At 64.3% G+C, this 20,996-nt stretch overlaps 3 protein-coding genes across 4 annotated transcripts; 1 reads left to right on the top strand and 2 right to left on the bottom strand.

Annotated features, from left to right (window-relative positions):
• Window positions 1–320: 320 nt before the first annotated feature.
• ACTG1 (actin gamma 1) lies at window positions 321–3,368 on the bottom strand. Its single transcript, XM_064467514.1, has 6 exons — window positions 3,260–3,368; window positions 2,732–2,864; window positions 2,401–2,640; window positions 1,666–2,104; window positions 1,369–1,550; window positions 321–1,267 (listed from the first exon to the last, which is right to left on the bottom strand). The coding sequence occupies exons 2-6, from the start codon at window positions 2,852–2,854 to the stop codon at window positions 1,124–1,126; spliced, it is 1,128 nt and encodes a 375-aa protein (XP_064323584.1). The 5' UTR covers window positions 2,855–2,864; window positions 3,260–3,368; the 3' UTR covers window positions 321–1,123.
• Window positions 3,369–7,367: 3,999 nt separating this feature from the next.
• On the top strand, window positions 7,368–11,146 carry FSCN2 (fascin actin-bundling protein 2, retinal). The gene is made up of 5 exons (XM_064466842.1): window positions 7,368–8,845; window positions 10,063–10,219; window positions 10,319–10,440; window positions 10,518–10,685; window positions 10,774–11,146. The coding sequence occupies exons 1-5, from the start codon at window positions 8,023–8,025 to the stop codon at window positions 10,977–10,979; spliced, it is 1,476 nt and encodes a 491-aa protein (XP_064322912.1). The 5' UTR covers window positions 7,368–8,022; the 3' UTR covers window positions 10,980–11,146.
• Window positions 11,147–11,608: 462 nt separating this feature from the next.
• FAAP100 (FA core complex associated protein 100) lies at window positions 11,609–20,970 on the bottom strand. Of its 2 annotated transcripts, none has more exons than XM_064467301.1 (10): window positions 20,887–20,970; window positions 20,317–20,507; window positions 19,248–19,366; window positions 17,935–18,908; window positions 16,579–16,729; window positions 15,074–15,864; window positions 14,520–14,656; window positions 13,161–13,277; window positions 12,544–12,630; window positions 11,609–12,404 (listed from the first exon to the last, which is right to left on the bottom strand). In XM_064467301.1, the coding sequence occupies exons 2-10, from the start codon at window positions 20,479–20,481 to the stop codon at window positions 12,279–12,281; spliced, it is 2,667 nt and encodes an 888-aa protein (XP_064323371.1). In that variant the 5' UTR covers window positions 20,482–20,507; window positions 20,887–20,970; the 3' UTR covers window positions 11,609–12,278. The 2 variants fall into 2 exon arrangements, with proteins under 2 accessions (XP_064323371.1, XP_064323372.1); XM_064467302.1 differs by having other exon boundaries at window positions 20,845–20,933.
• Between the last annotated feature and the right edge of the window lie 26 nt (window positions 20,971–20,996).

Raw genomic sequence — 20,996 nt, 5'->3', positions numbered from 1 at the left:
GCACCCTACGGCCGATGGGCCATGGAAGGCTACAGCACATGTCCCCTGGGAGCAACGTAGGACAGCAGGAACAGTGATGAGCAGAGCAGAGCTGACAAATCGCTACCTGACCAGAGGCTACTTAAATTCTAAAGAATTTAAATTGAGAGCACTGGCAATGCCCAGTTTTTGACAAAAATGTCAGGCCTGGAGCCTCCCACCCCCCACCCAGTGCAGTTTCTTCCACACCTGAACTGCTGTTTTCAACCCCAAAGCACCACCACAGCTCCCCCAGGGAGAGGAGCAGGGTGTACATCCCCCCCAGCACACAGAGCTCCAACTGGAGTTTACTGCAGCGCTTTTTTTATTTTCCTTACACAATGATGTGTTGTTGGGCATTACAATTTCTCAACTTTATAGGATGACTTACAAATTTTGGTTTCCTACCATCATGTGAAAACATTAAGGCAACGTACAAAAATCTTTACATAAATTAAACGATGCGTAAATTTACAGGTGTAAATGCAAAGTTTCAGCAACTCAAGTTGAGTAACTTCAGCCCCGTGATGTCAACTGGGATACGGGTGGGGAGGAAAATGAAGACTGGTTCGTAAGGCTCGGATGCGATATGTTTTCCCAACCTTGCTAGAACAGCAACAACAGAAGTGAATTCTCGATGGACTCCTACCAGCCTCTACAGGAAATCTGGAATACTCCACACTGGATGTACGGGACATCTGACCCCAAATACCCTGTACACACCGGTCCCAGCCCGGGGCGCGGGGAGACGGGCCGCTGTCAGTGTCAGGAGCCGCAGGCAGCCCAGCCAGGCGGGCTCTGCTCCGCAGCGAGGTGCCATGCCGGCCCCGCAGCCAGGAGCCGCTTGGTACAGGGTATTTTGCTCAGGCGTACAGCGAGGGAACGGTCACTCGAGTAACAAGGTCAGATCAAGTGACAGCTCGACCATCCAGTGCTGACATTTTGTCTAAACATCAGGTAGAGACTTTCCAAGGGCAAGTTTCTTTTGAAAGAAGGCTTATTCCAGTTTTATGAGGCTAGCATGAGGTGTATAAATTTGCCTGGGCAAACATATACTAGTGAGACAACTCATGCAGCAGGCGCGGCGCACCTGCCAGCAGTCCATTTAGAAGCATTTACGGTGGACGATGGATGGGCCGGACTCATCGTACTCCTGCTTGCTGATCCACATCTGCTGGAAGGTGGAGAGCGAGGCCAGGATAGAGCCACCGATCCAGACAGAGTATTTGCGCTCGGGCGGGGCAATGATCTGCGAGAAGAGAGCAGCAGTGTCAGAGCAGCCCGGCCTCCCCCTGGCAAGGGCTGGCAGCTACAACTGCATTGGCTGCAGGATGAGGGAGCATTTCTTACCTTGATCTTCATCGTGCTGGGCGCCAGGGCTGTGATCTCCTTCTGCATCCTGTCAGCAATGCCGGGGTACATGGTGGTGCCTCCAGACAGCACTGTGTTGGCATACAGATCCTTCCTGATGTCCACATCACACTTCATGATGGAGTTGAAAGTGGTCTCGTGAATGCCGCAGGACTCCATGCCTGGGGAGAAAGGAAGAAAAAGAGTTGCCGGCCCGTTGGCACCCATGGCAGCACCACATTCTGCTCACACCAACCCCATACCACAGAGGTGACCCAGGTCCTGGCCTGCACCTACCCAGGAAGGAAGGCTGGAAGAGGGCTTCTGGACACCTGAACCTCTCATTGCCGATGGTGATCACCTGGCCATCAGGCAGCTCATAGCTCTTCTCCAGGGAGGAGGAAGAAGCAGCAGTGGCCATTTCCTGCTCGAAGTCCAGGGCGACGTAGCAGAGCTTTTCCTTTATGTCACGGACAATTTCCCTTTCAGCTGTGGTGGTGAAGCTGTAGCCTCTTTCTGTCAGGATCTTCATGAGGTAGTCTGTCAGGTCACGGCCAGCCAAGTCCAGACGCAGGATGGCGTGGGGCAGAGCATAACCCTCGTAGATGGGCACAGTGTGGGTGACACCATCCCCAGAGTCCATAACAATACCAGTGGTACGACCAGAGGCATACAGGGACAGCACAGCCTGGATAGCCACGTACATGGCCGGGGTGTTGAAGGTCTCAAACATGATCTAAAAGGAGGAAAAAAAAAATCGATTAGTACCAAGTAATTAACTAGGTCACTCGCACCCACATTAGAACACACATGCTAGCATGCAAAAAAATAAAAGTGTGTGAAGGAAAAAGCAAAGAACGCAGGCAGAAACACAAATGAAAGAAACCTGAGGCGTCAGGGAAGAAATGCCAGGAGTACAGAACCCTGAAAATGTCGGGAGAAAGAAAAGACAAACTCAGGTTTAAGATGCCATGACCGAAGGAGGTTTGTGAATAAGATGAAGGTAAGGGGCGGCCACCCGAGTGATGATACCTGCGTCATCTTCTCTCTGTTGGCCTTGGGGTTCAGGGGAGCCTCTGTGAGCAGCACAGGGTGCTCCTCGGGAGCCACGCGCAGCTCGTTGTAGAAGGTGTGGTGCCAGATTTTCTCCATGTCATCCCAGTTGGTGACGATACCGTGCTCGATGGGGTACTTCAGGGTGAGGATCCCCCTCTTGCTCTGGGCCTCATCCCCCACGTAGCTGTCCTTCTGCCCCATGCCCACCATGACGCCCTGGGAAGCCAAGGGTGAGTCAGCGCCGGCTCGGCGGCAGCACCGCCCCGGCCCGCCCTCCCCTCCCCTCCCTCCTCTTCCTCCCGCCTACCTGGTGCCGGGGGCGCCCTACGATGGAGGGGAAGACGGCGCGGGGGGCGTCGTCCCCGGCGAAACCGGCCTTGCACATGCCGGAGCCGTTGTCGATGACGAGGGCGGCGATTTCCTCTTCCATGGCGGAGGCTCTGCGGTGGAGGGGCGGCCCGGTCAGCGCACCCGCCCCGGGGTGCCCCGTGTGCATGTGTTCATCCCCCCCGCCCGGGACAGACACCAGCACCCCACCCTTTCCCGCCTCTCGCCGTTTGAATCTCCCGCGCCCTGACGTCACCCGCCGCCGCCACCAATAGCGCCGCGCTTCCCCCCCCCCCCCCAAGCAGCCCGTTCAAGAGGGCGAGACCATTCTACACAGCCGGGGGGGGGGTGGGGGGGTGGGGAGAACGGGACCCACCACACATGCACACAAGGGGACACCGCCACAGCCCACCCCGGCCAGGACCAAACCCGCTACCCCCCCGGGGCCGTGGGAGAAGGGGGCGGTGGGGGCCACGCCCCGCGGCCGCCGGTGCGGCGGTGCCGGTACCTGTGCGGGGGAAGCTGCTGTCGGCGCTGAGGGAGACGGTGCCGCCTGCTTTGCTGCCGCCGGCTGAGTGAGACCGTCCGTCTCCCAGCCCCGCGCTTTTATACCCAGGGGGCGAGGACCCCACCCACCCGGCCGAGAACATCGCCATATATGGAGATCTTTCAGAAACAAGCGTTCTCATTGGTTGGCGCTCACCCGGCCACGTGGGGTGGCTGCCGGGCTGCCCCCGCCCCGCGGCACCCCGGAACCTGCATGGGGCGAGGTGGGGGGGGGGGGCGGCGGCGACCCCAGGCCCCGATGGGGACCCCCCCCCGGTGGGGACCCCCCTGTGGGGACCCCCGGTAGCACCGCCGGCACCCCCGGGCACCCTCCGCTTTCCCCCTGGTAGCGCCGGGGCCTCGCCGGGCCCGGCCCCGCACCCCAAAGGTAGCACCGTGCCCCCCCCGCCCCCCCCCCCCGCCCGGGGCAGCACCGGGCACCCCTCGGGCAGCACGTGCACAGCCTCGGGCAGCACGTGCACCCCTCGGGCAGCACGTTCACCTCACCCACTCCAGGTGCACCCCACTTGACCGTGCGTGCACCCCACCCACGGTACCCCGGTACCCCCACCTGCTACACTGGGCACCCCCACCTGCTGCACCCCCACTCCCAGCACCGAAATCCCCAGCACCTGGCACCCCCCTCGCAGCACCGGTCACCCCACTGGGCCAAGCACACCTGGCACCCACTGCCCCACTGGCAGCACCTCCCAGCCCTTGGGCAGTGCTGAGCACCCCGGCTTGCCCCTGGCTGCACCCCAAACTACACCAGCGCTGCCTCCCCGGGATCCCCCCCACACCCCCAGCAGCGCTGCGCCCCCATCGCACCCCCATAGGTAACCTCACATATCCTATGGGTTACGCGCCGCGCACCGGCGTGTGCAACCCATGGCGCATAAGCACCCCCTGACCATCTGTGCTCCTGCCAGCACCTATAGGCAGGCCGTGCCTCCGGTGCAGCGCTGTGCAACCTGCAGGCAGCACCCCGCACCCCGCAGGCAGCACCCCGCACCCCGCAGGCAGCACCCCGCGCCCTGCAGGCAGCACCCCACAGGCAGCACCCTGCGCCCTGCAGACAGCACCCCGCAGGCAGCACCCCAGCAGCACCAGCCCACCTGCAGCACCACACAACGAGCACCAGACACCCCGAAATGCTCTGCCTGAGCTTCAGTGCTGCCACACACCCCACTAATGGTGCTGACACGCCACAGACAGTGCTGTGCACCCCGCGGACAGTGTCCCCTGTGGGCACCACCTGCTGCACGGCCCCACCCAGAGCATCTCCCCAGGGAGACCCCCACCAGCCCCACTGGCACCCCTGCTCCAGCAGCACCTGCCAGCCTGGGGCCTTCCTTGTGCCCATGTCCCCCTGCTTCATCAGGGGGTGCCACAGGGTGTGCACCCCAAAACGCTGCTGGGTGCCATGGGCAGGGATCACACCAGCACGCCCTGTTGGATACCTGTGTGCCATGCTGGAGACCCCCGCACAGTGCCAGATAGCCAGGTGCCATGTCAGGTAGCCACATGCTATGCCGCATACCTTCATGCCATGCCGGCAGCCCACACACTGGCTGCCCAGCGCAGCTCCCGTGCCCCCAGCCCCTCCGTGCCGGTCGGGCGCATGGAGGTGGCAGCTGCCGGCCTCGCCATCACCCGCATCTGTGCCAGGAGCAGCCGGCAGCGGAAACTCGCCGTCTTCCGAGGGATTCCCAGCACCGCTTGGGGACGAAACGCCACACGCTCAGGCCTTCCCTGGCAGGGCCCGGTGCTGCCTGCAGCTGAGCCTGGGCGGGCGTCACGGAGGGGTGGCAGCAGGCCGGGGGTGCCAGGGTGCAGGATGGCGTGGTGCCGGGTGGGTGGCAGAGGGATGGGGAGTCCCGCATGGGTCCTGGCACAGCCTGAGTGGGGTCTCGCGTCCCCGTGCCAGCGCCGAGAGGCCGGCCTGGCTCAGCGTCCCTACAGGCCGCGGGGGGCTCAGGCTGGTGGCCAGGTGGGCACCAGCACCTCGGGCTGGGAGTCTGGCTCTAGGGGGGGCTGCGCAGGTGACAACCACATCCCGCACTCCCCATCCAGGGATGCGGGGACCAGCAGGACCCCCCACTCGGGCATACAGCATCAGAGCTCCCTGCTTGCCGGTGATTCAGGAAACCCTGGTGGGGGATGCAGACACTGTGGGGGGGTCCCGGGCAGGAAACACTGGGGGGACAAACGTGATGCTGCGCTGACGGATGGGGGGGGGGCCCGGGGCGGTGCCGGGTCCCTGCCCCGCTCCTTCCTCCTGCCCAAAGAAGGCAGCCCCGGTGAGTAAGGGCGGGCAGGGCAGGCAGGGCCGGGCAGGGCAGGCAGGGCAGGCAGGGCCGGCAGGGCCGGGGCGGGCACAGGCAGCGCGTCCCGGCCGTATTAGGAGCGATCGGGCCGGTGGCAGCGGGATGCCCGGCCCCGACACCGCCCCGCGTCGCCGCGGGGACCTTCGCCCGGGACGGGAGGAGGAGGAGGAGAAGGAGGAGGAGGAAGGAGCCCCGCCCCTCCCCGCTGCCCGTCGCCGCGGTGATGCGGGTGTGTCGTGTGTTCCCGTCCCGTCCCCCCCCCCCGCCGCCTGTGCGCAGCCTCTGTCGCCCTGGTGACACACAGTCATCGTCCCCTCCCGTCGCCATGGTGACACACACACAGAGTCATCGTCCCCTCCCGTCGCCATGGTGACGGCCGGGTGTTGGCGCGGGTTGGGTTGATGGGGTGGGGTCCCCAGGGGATACGGCCGGGCACCGCCACCCACCACCCCGATACCCCTCCCGACCCCCTCCCCATCCCCAACCCTGGCCCTGAACCCAGCTCCATCTCGACCCCCCCCCCCATTCCCCACCCCAACCCCCCCTTCCAACCCCCTGGGATGTCAGGGTACGGCTCAGCCCCCCCTCCACCCCCCAGTCCCCCACCAGGGCTGGGACCCTCCTGGCTCGAGGCTGGGGGGCTCCCCCGGCCGGCCAGCCCAGCACCCCACATCCCTCCCAGGAAGGGTGTTGGATGGAAACCAGGGTGGGGTCACCCACCCCGGCCCCCCGTGATACCCAGGCAGGAGGGGGCTGTCACAAGCATGTCGGGTCTCAGAAGCTACCCCATCGGGGAGTGGGGCTGGGAGGCAGAGCGGAGAGGGGTCTGGCTGTCCCTAAGCCTGGGGGACGCAGGGACAGGCTGTGGCTGTGGGCAGGGCCCAGGCGGGCCCCCCCCCGATGGGAACCTGACCCCTGCCGGGGGGACACGGCGGGGCCGGCTTGTATAAATACAGCTCCCAGCTCCCCTGCCAGGCAGGTGCCGGTGTGCACCAGCCAGGAGTCGGCACTGGTGTCCTGCCAGGCCCCGGGGAGCCCACATCCCCCTCAGCCCACCCCAGCTCCCTGGACCCCCCCAGTCCCTGCTGGACCCTGACCCACTTATCCGCCCCCCTCCCCAGCCTGAAAGCTGACCTGTATCCGTTTCCGCAGGGGTCAGTTACACCGTGCCACGGCTCGGGTATCGCTGTGGCTGGGGGGCCGCAGCACCCCCCTGGCGCGGTAAGAGAGAGCCCGGCCATGAAAAAGTCATGAGGCAACCAATCCCCAGGACCTATTTTCGGGAACAATAACTGGGTGCTGCGCTGACACCGGAGCTGCGGGGCTGGGGGCAAGGCGGCAGCAGGAGCCATCACGGCCGGGGCTTCGCTGCGGCACAGCAGCATCACCGGTGCATGGCTGGTCACCGGTGCAGAGCTGGCACTGGGTGTCCGAGGGCTTTGGGGCGCAGGCAGTGGCAGGGCCTTGTGCCAGCACGGACAGAGCCCGTCCCTGCCCGTCCCCAGGTCCCTGTGGTGGAGCGCGGCTGAGGCCAGGCATCCCTGTGGCTGTCCTTGCCCCAACCAGGGGTCCTCTGCACCCATGTCCCCTCTTGTCCCCTCCCAAGGCAGCGCAGACATACTGCTGTCATGAGCTTTAGGCGGTCTCAGCCCTGTGGAACTGAGGCCCCCTCACCCCAGGTGCTGGGGGATCCCAGCCATTGCCCCACTGGGCCGGGGTGGGTGGGTGGGCAGCCATGACCCCGATCCACAGCTGCAGGAGGGATTTGGGGCCACAGGACAGATGGAGGCCAGGGGCCCCAAAGTAGGATAAAAGGTTTAAACTAATCAAAATGCCTGGCTAATTGGTAAGGCGCTTAGGGGCTGGCTGGGAGGTGGCGCCGCTGGAGGTGACCTGCTGCTGAATCAGAGGGGCCGGTAACCTTAGCCTGCTGGGAACGGATACACCGGCCCGTGCCTGGATCAGGTTCCCACCCAAGTTTTCCACCCGTGGCTCCGCAGCGGGACGGGCAAGAGCCGGGGCCGTGGTGGCGGAGGGCGACAGCGCAGCTGTGCAACCCAAGGAGCCGTCCGGGGGCTGCTGCGGTCCCTCCTCGCCCGGGGTCTCAGAGAAAGCCCTGCTGTAGGTTACGGCTACTCTGGTGCCTGCTGCAATCTGGCCAGACTTTGTAATCCTACCTGTGGCTAATTAAACGGGCTGTGGCCCCCGGCCCACCCCTGGCACCCCCCCGCTGTGCCGAGCCGTGCCGAGCCACCCTGTGGGGCCAGTGCGGCAGCGGCGCCGGGGCAGTGCAGACGTCCCCGTGGGCACAGCCGGCCGGCCCCGCCGTGACGCCTGGGCTCGGCAGGGCCGGGGAGCCCCTGCCGGCCCCCCGGGGGCCACCCCACGCCAGCAGAAGATGCCAACGAATGGGATCCACCAGGTCCTGAAGATCCAGTTTGGGCTGATCAACTGCGAGAGCCGGTACTTGACAGCGGAGAGTTTTGGCTACAAGGTGAACGCCTCGGCGCCCAGCCTGAAGCGCAAGCAGATCTGGACGCTGGAGCAGGATGAAGCCGACAGCTCCGTCGTCTTCCTCAAGAGTCACCTGGGCCGGTACCTGGGTGCCGACAAGGACGGGAAGGTGCGGTGCGAGGCTGAACAGCCGGGCCGGGATGAACGCTTCAGCATCATCACCCAGTCGGACGGGCGCTGGGCGCTGCAGTCGGCCCCGCACCGGCGTTTCTTCGGGGGTCGGGAGGATCGGCTCTCCTGCTTTGCCCCCAGCGTGACGGAGGGCGAGCTCTGGACCGTGCACTTGGCCATGCACCCCCAGGCCAACCTGCTGAGTGTCAGCCGCCGCCGCTACGCCCATCTCAGCGCCCACGAGGATGAAATCGCCACCGACAGCAACCTCCCGTGGGGGGTGGACGCCCTCATCACCCTCTGCTTCCAGGACAAGAAGTACAGCCTGCGCACCGCCGACGAGCGATACCTGCGCTGCGATGGCACGCTGGTGTCCGAGCCCGGCGCTGGCACTGGCTACACCCTTGAGTTCAAGGCGGGCAAGTTGGCTTTCAAAGACTGCGATGGCAAATACCTGGCACCCACAGGGCCCACCGGCACCCTCAAGTCCGGCCGCAGCTCCAAGCCGGGCAAAGACGAACTCTTCGACCTGGAGGAGAGCCACCCCCAGGTGGTCTTCACTGCGGCCAACGGCAGATATGTCTCCATACGGCAGGGTAAGGGCTGCCTGCACCCCGCTGCCTGCTCCCTGCCCGCCTCGGGAGCCCTGGCTGCCCCAAGGGGATCCCGGGGGACTGGTTCAGCTGAAAGCACCCACAGCCGTGAAGGGTTCCACAGGAGCACCCCTGGGACCCCCACCACGGGAGGAGACCCTACAGTAACAGCAACACTGTGGCCAGTGGGGCCAGGGCGGGAGCAGCAGTGGGGCTGTGCGGGGCTCCGTGGGTGTGTGTGTGCATGCGTGCGTGTGTGCGTGTGCATGCATGCAGGGCTCCATGGGTGTGCACAGGGGTGTGTGTGCATGCGGGGCTCTGTGGGTGTGCCTAGGGGTGCGTGTGTGTGCATGTGCAGGGCTCTGTGCGTGTGCACAGGCCGGTGCACGTGCAGGGTTCCGTGGGTGTGCACAGGCGGGTGCATGTGCAGGGCTCCGTGGGTGTGCACGGGTGCATGTGCAGGGCTCTGTGGGTGTGCACAGGGTTGTGCGTGAGCAGGGCTCTATACAGTACCTGTAGGTGCATGCATTTGTGTGTTGAGCTCACATATGTTTGTGCACGGACAACGTGCACAGGGCTCTTCCAGCACAGTGTGTTTGCATGTGCACGGCTCTGCAGTGCTGCACGCATGCACATACATGTAAAGCTCAGCACCATGGGCACGCGTGGGGGTCTTTGCAGTGTCATGCGTGTGCAGGGCTCCGTGCAGCCGTGGGGGTACGCGTGTGCATTTACACACACAGCTCTGTGTGCATGCTCCCCTGGCGTGGGGCTCAGCCTGGCAGCCCAGGGCAGGCAGGAGGGGCTGGGCAGAGCCATGCCCACAGCCAGACCCCACAGCAGGGAGCTGGGCATGGTCTGTGGGATGGGAGCACAGCCTGCAGAGCCCACGGGGGTCCCCGCGGGGCCCTGCTCATCTGGGAAGCGGTGGCTGTGCCGTGCCCCCGGCTGCCCCAGCGTCCCCGCGGACACCAGGAACCCACCTGCCCCTGTGCCAAGCGGCTTAGGGCCAGGTGACGGTGGTGGGCAGGCTATAAATAGGGGGTTTGTGCGCCGCAGCGCTAACCAGATGGATGCAGTGGCAATCAGATTAACCAGCCCAATTAGCGTGATTGTTCGCAGGAGGATTTACCACTGCTGGGGAGGGACCGGGGGAGGGAGAGCGCAGCCGCGGCTCCTCAGCACACGTGGCCAGAGCCGACGGCTGCTCCCGCCTGCAGGCGTCAACGTCTCGGCAAACCAGGACGAGGAGCTAAACCATGAGACCTTCCAGCTCCAGATCGACCGCGACACCAACAAATGCAGCCTGCACACCAACACCGGCAGCTACTGGACCCTTGTGGCCCACGGGGGCATCCAGGCCGTGGCCACTGAAGTGTGAGTGCGGCCATGCCGTGGGGCTCGGGGGGGGGCCAGGGAAGGGGGCCTGGGGTGGGGGGTAGGCTGCCCCGGCTCACACTCATCCTCTGCCGCCAGCGCTGCCAACACCATGTTCGACATCGAGTGGCGCGGGCGGCGGGTGGCCCTGCGTGCCAGCAACGGCCGGTACGTCTGCACTAAGAGGAATGGGCAGCTGGCAGCTGTTAGCGATGCCGTGGGTAAGTGCCAGGGGTGAGTGGGGGGATCCCGGCCTTGCCCCCCACCCCAGGGTGCTCAGGGCCAGGCTCCCACGCAGGGGAGGATGAGGAATTCACCCTGAAGCTGATCAACCGCCCGATGCTGGTGCTGCGGGGTGAGCATGGCTTCGTCTGCTACCACCGTGGCTCGAACCTGCTCGACTCCAACCGCTCTGTCTACGATGTCTTCCACATCAGCTTCAGCGACGGCGCCTACCAGATCCGAGGTGGGTGATGAGTGGGGAGCTACCAGGGCTGGAGGGCTGCCAGTGGTCCAGCCAGACCCTGCTGATGGCCCCTGGGGACTCTCTGCAGGCCAGGGGGGCAAGTTCTGGTACGTGGCGAGCAGTGGGTCAGTATGCAGCGATGGGGAGCTCTCTGAGGATTTTTTCTTCGAGTTCCGGGAGCGGGGACGCGTCGCCATCAAAGGGAAGAATGGCCGGTACCTACGCGGGGACCCGGCTGGCACCCTGCGTGCCGACAGCGAGTCCGTGCTGCGAGCCACGCTCTGGGAGTACTGACCCACCTGGCACCAGCCCTCCACTGTGGTGTCCCCCAGCCCGCCCCACTCCCGGGCTGGCCAGGGGCACCAGCTCCCCACAGGCAGAGGATGGTGGTGGAGCCGGAGGTGGCACCATCCACGGCAGCTGTCCCCCAACCCCCTGCGACTCTTGGCATTAAAGTCAGTTTGGATCACACAGGGGCAGCGCCTCGTCTTCCTTCGCCTCTCACAGCACCCGAGGGGTGCTCAGGTGAAGTGCCAGGATCCCCCCACATCCCCCTCCCCCTGCCCAGCCTGGGGCCTGTAACCCAAGGGCTGCCCTGTGGAAGCCCCCACACCCAGGAAAGGGCTGATCCTCCCTGGGCATCCCGGCTCCACCACAGCTCTAGGATGCAGGGGCTGGGGGTGCCACTCAGGCAGCTGGGGATTGGGGCTCGGCAAAGCAAACCTGCTGTGGGCAGGATCCTGAGGGGCTGTGCAGGGAGCCAGAGCTTGGAGGGGCTGGGATGCTCATGGACCCTCTGCCAGGCTGGGGGAGCAGGAGGGAGCTGCAGCCTGGCAGTGGGCTGTGGGGGTGGCACTGGCAGCCCCCCAGGGAGCTGGTAGGGCCCTGCTGGGAGATGGAAAGGAAAAGAGACGGGCACTCGCTGAGCGGCACGATCGTTTTCATGGCAGACGACAGATTTACAGACACTGGAGCAGTGCGGGGAAGGACTGGGCCAAAACACGCTGCACCACCACAGAAATACAAGATCATTTATAGAAACAACGGGGGAGCGGAAAACCCCCTCCCCTGCCCAGCAGAAAAATGGGGCTCCCCCGGGCGGGTGCCCGCTGGGCACCCTGGCACAGCACCCTGTTTGTCCTGATCCTGAAAGGCAAGGCGGCACGGGGGCACAGCCCACAGCTGGCACGGCGTGGTGGCCACCGGGAGAGCACTAAACTACCACGGCTAGAACGATCTACAAGACAGCACAACCCCGGGGGCTGCCCGCCGGCATGGCCAGGCTGGGGCGGGGGGCGGCAGGGCCGGGCCGGGCCAGCCCAGAAGCCCCTGCTCTACCGCCGGGCGGCTCTTGGGGAGACACCGCCGGAGCCCCGCAACCCTCCGGTGCTGCCGACAACACGACCACGAAACACGCACACACACACACCCCCCACCCGGACCATCGCCGCGGCCTCCCTGCCCTCGCCGCCAGCCCACCCACCCGGGCCCGCTCCTCCTCCGGTGGGGGTCTCTCCCCGCCGCTGGCCCGGCAGACACCCACCCCGGCCAGCAGGGCTCGGGGCCCCCGGGACACGCTGGCCAGCCCCCTGCTCACAGGAGAACAAGGCTGGGGTTGCGTAGCTGCCTGTAGATGTGCAGGAGTTTCTCTGCCAACGCAGCTCCATCCTCGCCAAGGGGCAGCCGGTCTCGCAGGGTCTGCGCTTCCTTCAGCAGCATCTGCACAAGGGAGATGGAGGTTGAGTGATGCGCCTCGGCTCGGGGCTGCAGCGGGGGGTCCCAATGGCGTGCACCCCATGGGGAGGGGACCAGGGCATGGTGGGCACCCGTTGCCCCCTAGCGTGGGCTTGCGGCTCACCTCGTGGTTGGCCTGGATCTGGCGCAGGTACTGCATGCGGAGGTCGGGGGGCCCCGAGCCCTGTGCTGCCTGCTCCAGCACCAGCGCCTGCGGGGAGCGGAGAGCTCTGCTGGGGAGGATGCTGGGAGAGCCGGCTGTGGCAGCACCCAGCCCCGGGGAGCCCCGACTGCAACTCCAGGCAGGGGGCAGGTCTCCACCTGGCAGCCGCACTGGCCTGCTCTCCCCAGGCCTGGCACTGTGCTTGCCGGCGCCGAAGCACCTCCGGGAAGGCTGCCAGCCCCCACGCGCCGCAGGGGCCCTGCTCCATTTAGCTGCCAAACTGACCAGGGCGTGTTCCTGGGGCAGACAGCGGGCACTTCCCACAGCTCCACAGCCCAAATGCCCAGAGCCAAGGCTGGGACTTGGGTCTGTGATGATCCCCCTCCCCAGCCCTGCCAGAGGCCAGGCCATGCAGGGTTGTCTGCCACACGGTGGTGCCAGAGAAACCCTCCCAGAGTGCCCGGCTGCACCCCCAGGCTTTAGCCTCGGGGTTCTGGCTTCCTTAGGATCCCTGCTGTCCCCCAGGACCATGTCTGCTGGGGCCAGCGGCAGAGCCCTGCGGCAGCGGCCGAGCATACCTGGATACGCCGGATGACGGCATGGTGCATCCTGCACATGTCGGCCAGGGACGGGCTCTCCATCAGGATCTCCACGGCCTGGATGGGGCCCGCTGGACTGAGGTCGTTCATGGCCACCTGCGACAGCAAACACATCCTCACTGAAATCATCACCCGCACGATGGGGACAAGGGCAGCCCCAGGACAACTCCCCGTGGGCGCCGGGCTCCCCAGGAGGCCCTCCTCCCCTGCCCCTACTCCTCCAACCCATTTGCTCTCCAGCCTGGTGCAGGCAAATGCAGCAGAGGCACTGCCAGCCCAGGCAGGTGCCTCTGACCCCTCACCCAGCCCCTCTGAGGGGCATTTGCCCATGGCCCAGCCCTGGTGGCCATCAGGCCCAGGAGAGCTCTCACCTGTTCCCCTAACCCCGGCCTGGAGTGGCAGCAGAGGTGGGTACCGCTGCCAGGAGAGCGGCTGCCGGTCTCACCCAGTGCTGCTGGGGGTGAGCGGATGCCCGTTCCCTGATGAGATGCAAGCTGCCACCCCAGCGGATTTAATTTGTCAGGCTTAGCCCAAGGAGAATTAACGCCATCACTAATCACATCGGCGATATTAGTGCTCTGAAGCGTGACTCAACCCGAGCCAGGTCACTGCCAGCACAGGCGGCTGGGCCCCTCGGCACGGGGTCAGCTAGCTGTGGCGGGAGAGCTCGGCAGCAATTTTAGTATTTTTCCTTTGCGCTTAGAAGAGGATTTTTTGCATTTAAAGGGGGACGAGCTGCAGATCAGATATACACCCCGAATCCAGCCACATTCTTCTCTCACTTTGCAGAGCCAGCAAAGCGCAGCCCGACAAAGCAGCAGGGAAAGCCCATTCCTTCCTGCAGCCAAGCCCAACGCCAGGTTGGGGCACAGTGAATGTCCGAGGTTATTGCATCTCAGTGGGGCTGGGCAAGAGTTGGGCAGGAGCAGGAACCACACTGCTCCAGTGGAAAGGCAGTGGGAAAGGGCCCACGAGGATCCTGTGGATCAGCAAAGGGATGCTGGGAGGGGAGGGGGCATCTGCCTTTGCCTTCACAAGGCCAGCCTGCTGCACAGGGACATAGCGGCAGCAGGGAAATGAGAACATCTGGGGGACACATACCCACCCAGAGAGGGAGGAAAGCAGCTACAGCCAGTGGGAAGTCCCAGGCTGGGAGAAGGGGGATCAGCAACGCAGCCTGTCCAGCCCAGCACACAAGTCCCAGCCCCACAGCGTGGGCAGCCAGCAGGCTCCACACAGCACCCAGCTCCCTGGCACAAGTGAGGGGCTGTGGGATGGAGCCAGCTCTGTGGGATGGGGGCATGGGAAGTTTCCCTGTGGGGCTAACCCATTCCTTGCCTCTCGGATGAGCAGCTGCACCTCGCCTCCATCCGGTGCTGCACCGCGCACTGATGCCACCTCCCTGCTGCTCAGCGCCTCGGCCCCAGTGTTCTCAGCCAGCAGCCAGCGCAGCGTGGCACAGCTCAGTGGGACATCTGGGGATGAAAGGAGAGAAAGCAGAGCTTGTTACGCTGATGAACACCATCCCTGTGGCTCAGCAGCCCTGCTCAGGCCAGAGCGGCACAGGACGGAGCGGTGTGTGCCTGGTGCAGCCCCTGCGAGGCCAGGGCTGGCGCTGGGGCCATTCCCCTCCCTGCTGAGACAAGCCGAGCTCGGTCATGCAACTGCCATTGCGTTCACAGGCCGGCCCATGAGCAAATGCCGGGGTTGGTGACTGCATGGGGTCACGCAGCCCTCCTTGCCCAAGGAAGGGTCTGGTGACCGTCCCAGCCTGCACGCACGAGCTGTGACAGTGCCATCCTGGCCTCTCCTGAGGTGGCCACAAGCTGGGATGCACACACCTCTCGGAGATACTCCAGGAGCTCCCGGGATACTCCTCTCTAGGGACCCACCTGAGCCAGAGGTATTCAGTGCATTTTTCAGCAGCTCCGAGGACACCCTGATGGACGCTGCCGAGGGGGGCAGGTTTCCCTCTCCTGGGGTGTGTGGCAGCTCGCTGGCTTTCACCCCCTTGGGTTCAGTCTGCTCCTGGGATACTTTGAGGAAGGTCTCCACAGGGTCTGGGGGGGCAGGGGGGGCAGCCACTGGCGGGGAGGAATCTGGCTCGGGGGTGGTGCTCTCGAAACGGAGGCACTGGAGCATGTCAATGGTGCATTCGCTCAGGGGCAGGCAGATCCCCTCTCTGTCCGGGGAGAGGATGGGTGAGTCGTCTGGCAGGAAGTCATCCAGGGCCTCGGAGGATTCAGAGCCGCTGCCCAAAATATCCCGTAAACTGTAGTAGAGGGCACAGGAGATGGTCAGAGGCAGATCCAGCTTGGTGTCTGCAGCGGAGCCGAGGGGCAGTGTCAGCTCCCTCTTGTTCCCGGGGAGGAGCTGGTCGATGGGGAAGGTGAAGGTGGTGGCCGAATCCACAGACTCCTCCTCTAAGGCACAGGGGCTGGCCAGAAGCTGAACACAGAGGGTCCAGCCCTCCTCCAGGCTGTACTCGCTGCAGTTCTCCAGCAGACAGGAGATGGTGATGGTATCTTGGAGCAGGAGGCAGCTCCAGTTGGCAGTGACAGTGCAAGCAATGGGCTTCTGGCCTTCTTGGCTGGACAGCAAAGCCGCACTCACGTTCATCACCTGGTTCAGGCTGGCCAGGGCTCGGTTCTTCTGGTCCACCGCCTTCTTCAGGAAGGAAACTCTGCAAGGATAAAGTGTTGGCACTGAAATAGCAGGAGGGATGGCAGCCAGGACGCCAGGTCAGTGATGGAGGCGTGGCAGAGGCCAGCACCAAAGGCTGCTGCATGAAGGGCGCTGTGCCACCGCAGCAGACGAGCCCAGCATCCCCTGGCACGAGCCTGGCACCCTGAGCCACCCTAGGAACTCCCCAGCTCCCTCTCCAAGGCAGCCAGGATCCACGCTGCCTGCAGGGCCGCCCTGCCCACAAGCCCCCATCAGCTGAGCTGAGCTTGGGAAGCAGCTCCGGCCAGCCAGACGCCAGGGATCACCCTGCAAAGAGAGGGGAACTCGTCTACGTCCCCTCCCGACACGCAGACGGCTGTGGAGGCCAGAGGCACGTGCCTGCCCTGCCTGTTACCACAGACTTGGCAAGCACGGCAGGGTGTCTGGGAGTGCCTGGCACCCTGCCTCTCCCACCTTCTGCCACCGAGGCTGTAAACACCAGCCCGCCCGCAGCGCCGGAGCCGGCAGGGCTGCCCTTAAACACTATTTTTATCCTATCAAGGTCGAGCGGGCTTCCCAGCCAGGCTCCTGCACTCTGCAAAGGTAAACGTTGGAGCGGTTGCTGCCAGAGACCTCATGGCCAATGCACAAAAACCCAGCTCGGTGCCCACAAACCCAGCAGCTTGCAGAGTAAGAGCGTGAGCACGCGGCGCCGAGCAGCCCTGCCCTTTACCTCTCCGAGGTGTTGCCTATCCCAGACAGCAGCTCCTTAATCCTCCGGCCGACCTCAGCAGGCGTCAGCTCCACGTCAGTGTCCTCAGGGCTGCATAAGTCGCAGGTCATGAGGCGGCCTTTGGCAGACAAGGCCAGCAGCTCCGATTCACCTGCGGTCAGAGACGGGGGCAGGTCAGGCAACAAGCAGCAGCAGGGGGGTGGCTGGGAAGGCAGCCAGGGCTTCCCCGATGGCTGGAGGGTGGATGCAGGGGGACAGGGGAGCGCAGGACGGGACTGCCTGCCCCAAAATAGCAGGAGATGGAGATTCTGCCTCTGTCTGCAGAGGGGTATGACGGAGACAGGACACAGACCATGACAGCACACCCACCTTGCACGCAGCTCCCTGAGAAGGGGCCATCCCACAGAGGGAAATGTCCCCCTTCTGCCTGCCCTGCCCCCACGGCTCCTAATTGCTGACAGCCCTGCTGCCCCAGCCATGTTTCCCAGAGCTGGCTGCCCCCAAGCCAAGGCCAGCAGCAGCTGGGGGAGGCACCGGGGGGTTCTGCAGCACCCCGGGAGCCAGTGCTGCCATGCAGGGTCCCTGGCAGCGAGATGCATGCAGCTCTGTGGGCAGCGAGCAGGGCCAGGCACAGGCAGGGCTGCCTGCCTTGCCCTCACCTGGGTGCCCCAGGAGCCTCTCCTCGCTCATCTGCCTGTTCTAGCCCCGTTTGCTCCTTGTGCTTCCTGTGCAAGAGACTCGGTTACGGCTACAGAATACTTTCCCCCAGTCTAGGCCCTCTACTCCTTTCCTCCACTGCCAAGGGCAAGCACCACACCTTGCTCTGTGCCCCGGCTGTGGTCAGGCACCGCGTGCTGCCCTCGCTGGAGCCGGGAGGTTGGCACCCAAGCTGTGGGGCTGGAAAGCGCACCGCGTGCAGGCTCCGAGCAGCCGTACAGGAGCCCTCGGTCCCGACAGCAGCATGCCTGAACCCCGCTTTCTGGAGTGAGCCTCACCCCAGCTCGCTTGGGGCTCGCCGCAGGCTGTCCTCTGTGCGAGGAGCACAAGGGGACAGGGAGCGCTGCTGCGAGCATCCCATGGAAACCTGAGCGGACCGGCTGCTTCCTGCGACGCCGAGCAAAGAGGAACCATGAGCGGGCAGGGAAGAGCCGGAGCTGCGAGCACGCCTCGTGTTCAGCCCGAGTCAGCATGCTCGACAGAAACGACTTACAAAAACGAGGGGAGTCAACAAGAACTGATGGAGGACGGAGCCCAATCTGGACTGTAAGGAGGGGTGGAGACGTACAGGCCGGAATAGGCAGCTATCCTGCCCTGCTCCACCCCAAGACCCAGCGCACGCCCCACTGCCGGCAGTACCTTCTGATGCCCGAGAAGACAAGGAAAGAGCCACAACGCTACAGATACTTAAACTGGCCGGAGACAGGACGGGAGGCAGGACGCCGGTGCAGCTCTCCGCGTCCTCGGGGTCAGAGGAATCGCCGACCCAGTCGAGGTCGACAGCAGAGATGTCCGAGTGTGTGCTGTAATACATTCGGCTGCCGCTGCCACAGGCGGCGCAGAGAATGGGCCCACGCAAGTAGTACTCCCTGAGCTCCGGTACCGTCGCCTCCTCCCTCTGATCTGCCTTGACAGCCACCATCTTCCCGTAGTGGCCCACGGCCACCACGCAGTCACAGCCAGTGTCTCCAAAGAGCTGCTCGTCCTCGGCATCCTCTGCTGCCCTCCGCTCCGTTCTCAAGGCCCCAATGAAGACTATGGGCTCTTCCAAATGATGGAGGATCTTCACAGGGGGGTCTTGGTTTGAAACATCATGGCAGCCGTCAACAGGTGGTGAAGAGCTGAGGGCTTTCAGTGGCACAGAGCAGAGCTGTCCATCTGGGAAGCCGCAGAGGATCATAGGAGACTCCAGCATGGCAGCGTCAATCCCAAAGAGCAGGCTGAAGAGGGGCTCTTCCAGCACGAAGCCCCCCGAGCACCACAGCCCCTCCCCTGACCCCACGGTGCCGGGGGAGGACGCACAGCACAGGACGGGCAGGAAGCGGGAGGGTGGGCCGTCCCCCTCATCCCCCTCACTCCCAGGCTGGGGGCCAGGGCAGAAGCCCACCTCGCTGACCTGCCGGTACTGGGGACTCTCCTGCTCAGGGCGTGGAAGCTCGTGCAGTTTCATCCACCATTTGCTGTGAGCCTGGGACAAGGTGATGACGAAGGTGTTTAACAGAGTAAACATGCACAGGCTGGAGTCTGGGAAGATGCAGGCGTCTGACTCCACAGGGAAGACGCCGGAAGGGCAATTGCTTTCTTGGCCGTCGCCATCCGTCTGCTCCATTAACCTTCAAGCAAACAGGGAAGAGCTCTCAGCCAAGCCGTGGGGCGAAGCCAGCACTTCCCTTGGCCGCCTCTTACCCTGGCCCTCAGAAACAAGCTCCCTGCAGCACAGCTTTTAGCGTCTGCTGCAAGAGCGACGATCTGAAGAGAGCCAGAGCTTCAAACCACGTAACGCTTCCCATGCCTGCGGGAGGACAGGCGGGGAGAGGGCAGTGGCAGAAGCCAGGGGCTGGCCAAGGACCAACATGCCACCCCAGCCCCAAGATGCAGCCCAGGGACTCTGGCTGATAGCACAGGGCTGGCCAAGGCCAGGCTTGTGTCCCTGGGGGCGACAGCCAGCTCACCTGCTCTGCTGGTCCAGGGAGATGCAGTAAATGCCGCTGTGGGCACAGAGGATGTAAAGCTGCCGGGGCTGAGGCAGCAGCTCCACGTGCCACACCTGGTCAGGGCACCGGTACACAGCCTGGGTGGAAAAGCAGAAAGAAATGTCACCTTCCTATGGTACTCACAGGCAGGCGGCAAGGACAGGGCCGCTTGCAGCAGGCATGAGTGCAGAGGGAGCTACAGTGGCCACGCTGCTGGCCCAGGCAGAGCCCTGCTCACCCGCACCCGCGTGGGGGAAGAAAGAAACCGCTCACTGGGCAATGCTCCTTCCTGGGCAACCCCAAATTAAAGCAGTTATTTCCTGTAAATGCAGATTATAAGCAATTTCCAGGAATAAATCTATCAGGGCAGCGCATGGCTCATGGACCCAGCTGGGCCTTCCTGGGCTGGGGCAGCCACCCTCGGTGAAGAGCCGGTAGGGGGTCGGGAGAGGGGCTGCGGGTAAGGAGGCAGCCTGTCACTCCCGCGCCCTGAGGGGAAGGAAAACAGCGATCAGAAAGCCGGTACATGATCTACTTTCCTGAGAAGGAGCGCAGTGTAGGAGGCAAACCCTGATATTACAGCGATGGCTTTCTTAGAAATGATAATAAGAACAAGTTAAAGAAAGAAGCTGTGTATAACTCAACACGACGACTGCTGTTAGTCACAGCAAAGACAATAGCGAAAACCCTTTGTAGGTGAGAAATGAAAGAGATGTCACTTCGCTCAGGGAGGGAAAAAAAAAAAAGCACCTTTCTAGTTTAATTAAATGTTTGCCTCGCAAGTTCAGGAGAAGGGCCAGACGGCAGCACCCCCCGCCCCCAAAAGGGGCCTTGGAGCCAGGTAAGGGGCTCTGGTGCTGCTCCTGAAGTTTGTTTGTGGATGGGGACCCCCACGGAGGGACCCCAGGAAGGATTCCAGCCCCAGACCGGGTGACATGACTGGTGTCCCCACAACCTTCACCCTTTTCCTGGGACACCAGCCCCAGAGCACCCTCCCAGCATGGGGGGGATGTGGGATGAAGCCCCCCCGCCCTGCCAGGCCACTCACCTTCAGCACCTTCCCCTCCTGGTCATAGACGTAGACGAACTCGCTGCCGTTGGAGAGGTAGATCTCGTTCTCGTGGCACAGCACCCGGGGCTTGCCCGCCACCAGCCCTCCCACCGGGCAGCAGAAGCCGGCCAGGTAGTCCACCCGATGGCCCACGTGCGCCATGGTGCCGGGAGGGCGGCGGTGCCAGCCTGGGGGTGGGGGGACGGGGATCAGCGCCGGGGGGGGGGGCGCCCACGCTGGGGCGGGCACCGAGGGGAGAGGGGGTAGGTTCCCCCTGCAACACCCTGGGGTGCAGGAAGGGCCCGGATCCCCCCCAACCACTGACAGCTCCAGACGTGCAGGACCCGGCGCCCACGCCCCCCCCCCCAAGTCCCCGTGCAGCCCCACGGACCCCTCCCCCCGCCACAGGCCCAAACCTCCCCACCCGAGCCCCATCCCCCTCACCAGGCATCAACCCCATCCCCGCCACTCCCCACCCCAGACCCCCGGCCTCAGCCCCACACGCCCAGCCCGCCCCCTCCCCACCTCAGTGCCCCCCCCGTCCCTTGCCGGCGGGGCTGCCAGTACCGGGCGGGGGGCGCGGGCGGCTCCGCTTTACGGCTGCGCGGCGGCCGCCGCAATGGGCGGGGAGTTTGCGACAGGCCGTAAAGCCGCTATGGGCCGGGCATGGGGCGGAG

This window comes from Phalacrocorax carbo, chromosome 16, assembly GCF_963921805.1.
Source record: "Phalacrocorax carbo chromosome 16, bPhaCar2.1, whole genome shotgun sequence".
NCBI lineage: Eukaryota > Metazoa > Chordata > Aves > Suliformes > Phalacrocoracidae > Phalacrocorax > Phalacrocorax carbo.
Note: the sequence above shows the minus strand (reverse complement) of the source record. Positions and strands in the feature narration are given on the sequence as shown.

Bases quoted from the DNA above. Each gene is read 5' to 3' on its own strand.
- ACTG1 (XM_064467514.1), bottom strand. From the start codon at position 2,854: ATGGAAGAGGAAATCGCCGCCCTCGTCATCGACAACGGCTCCGGCATG. The intron at 2,105-2,400 runs GTATCATCACTC...TCCTCCTTTTAG, and splicing joins ACAGAGAGAAGATGACGCAG to ATCATGTTTGAGACCTTCAA. The intron at 1,268-1,368 runs GTAAGAAATGCT...CTCTTCTCGCAG, and splicing joins CCAGCACGATGAAGATCAAG to ATCATTGCCCCGCCCGAGCG.
- FSCN2 (XM_064466842.1), top strand. From the start codon at position 8,023: ATGCCAACGAATGGGATCCACCAGGTCCTGAAGATCCAGTTTGGGCTG. The intron at 10,441-10,517 runs GTAAGTGCCAGG...GCTCCCACGCAG, and splicing joins AGCTGTTAGCGATGCCGTGG to GGGAGGATGAGGAATTCACC. The intron at 10,686-10,773 runs GTGGGTGATGAG...GACTCTCTGCAG, and splicing joins CGGCGCCTACCAGATCCGAG to GCCAGGGGGGCAAGTTCTGG.
- FAAP100 (XM_064467301.1), bottom strand. From the start codon at position 20,481: ATGGCGCACGTGGGCCATCGGGTGGACTACCTGGCCGGCTTCTGCTGC. The intron at 16,730-17,934 runs GTACTGCCGGCA...CTCTGACCGCAG, and splicing joins GTCTTCTCGGGCATCAGAAG to GTGAATCGGAGCTGCTGGCC. The intron at 14,657-15,073 runs GTGGGTCCCTAG...TTTCATCCCCAG, and splicing joins ACTGAATACCTCTGGCTCAG to ATGTCCCACTGAGCTGTGCC.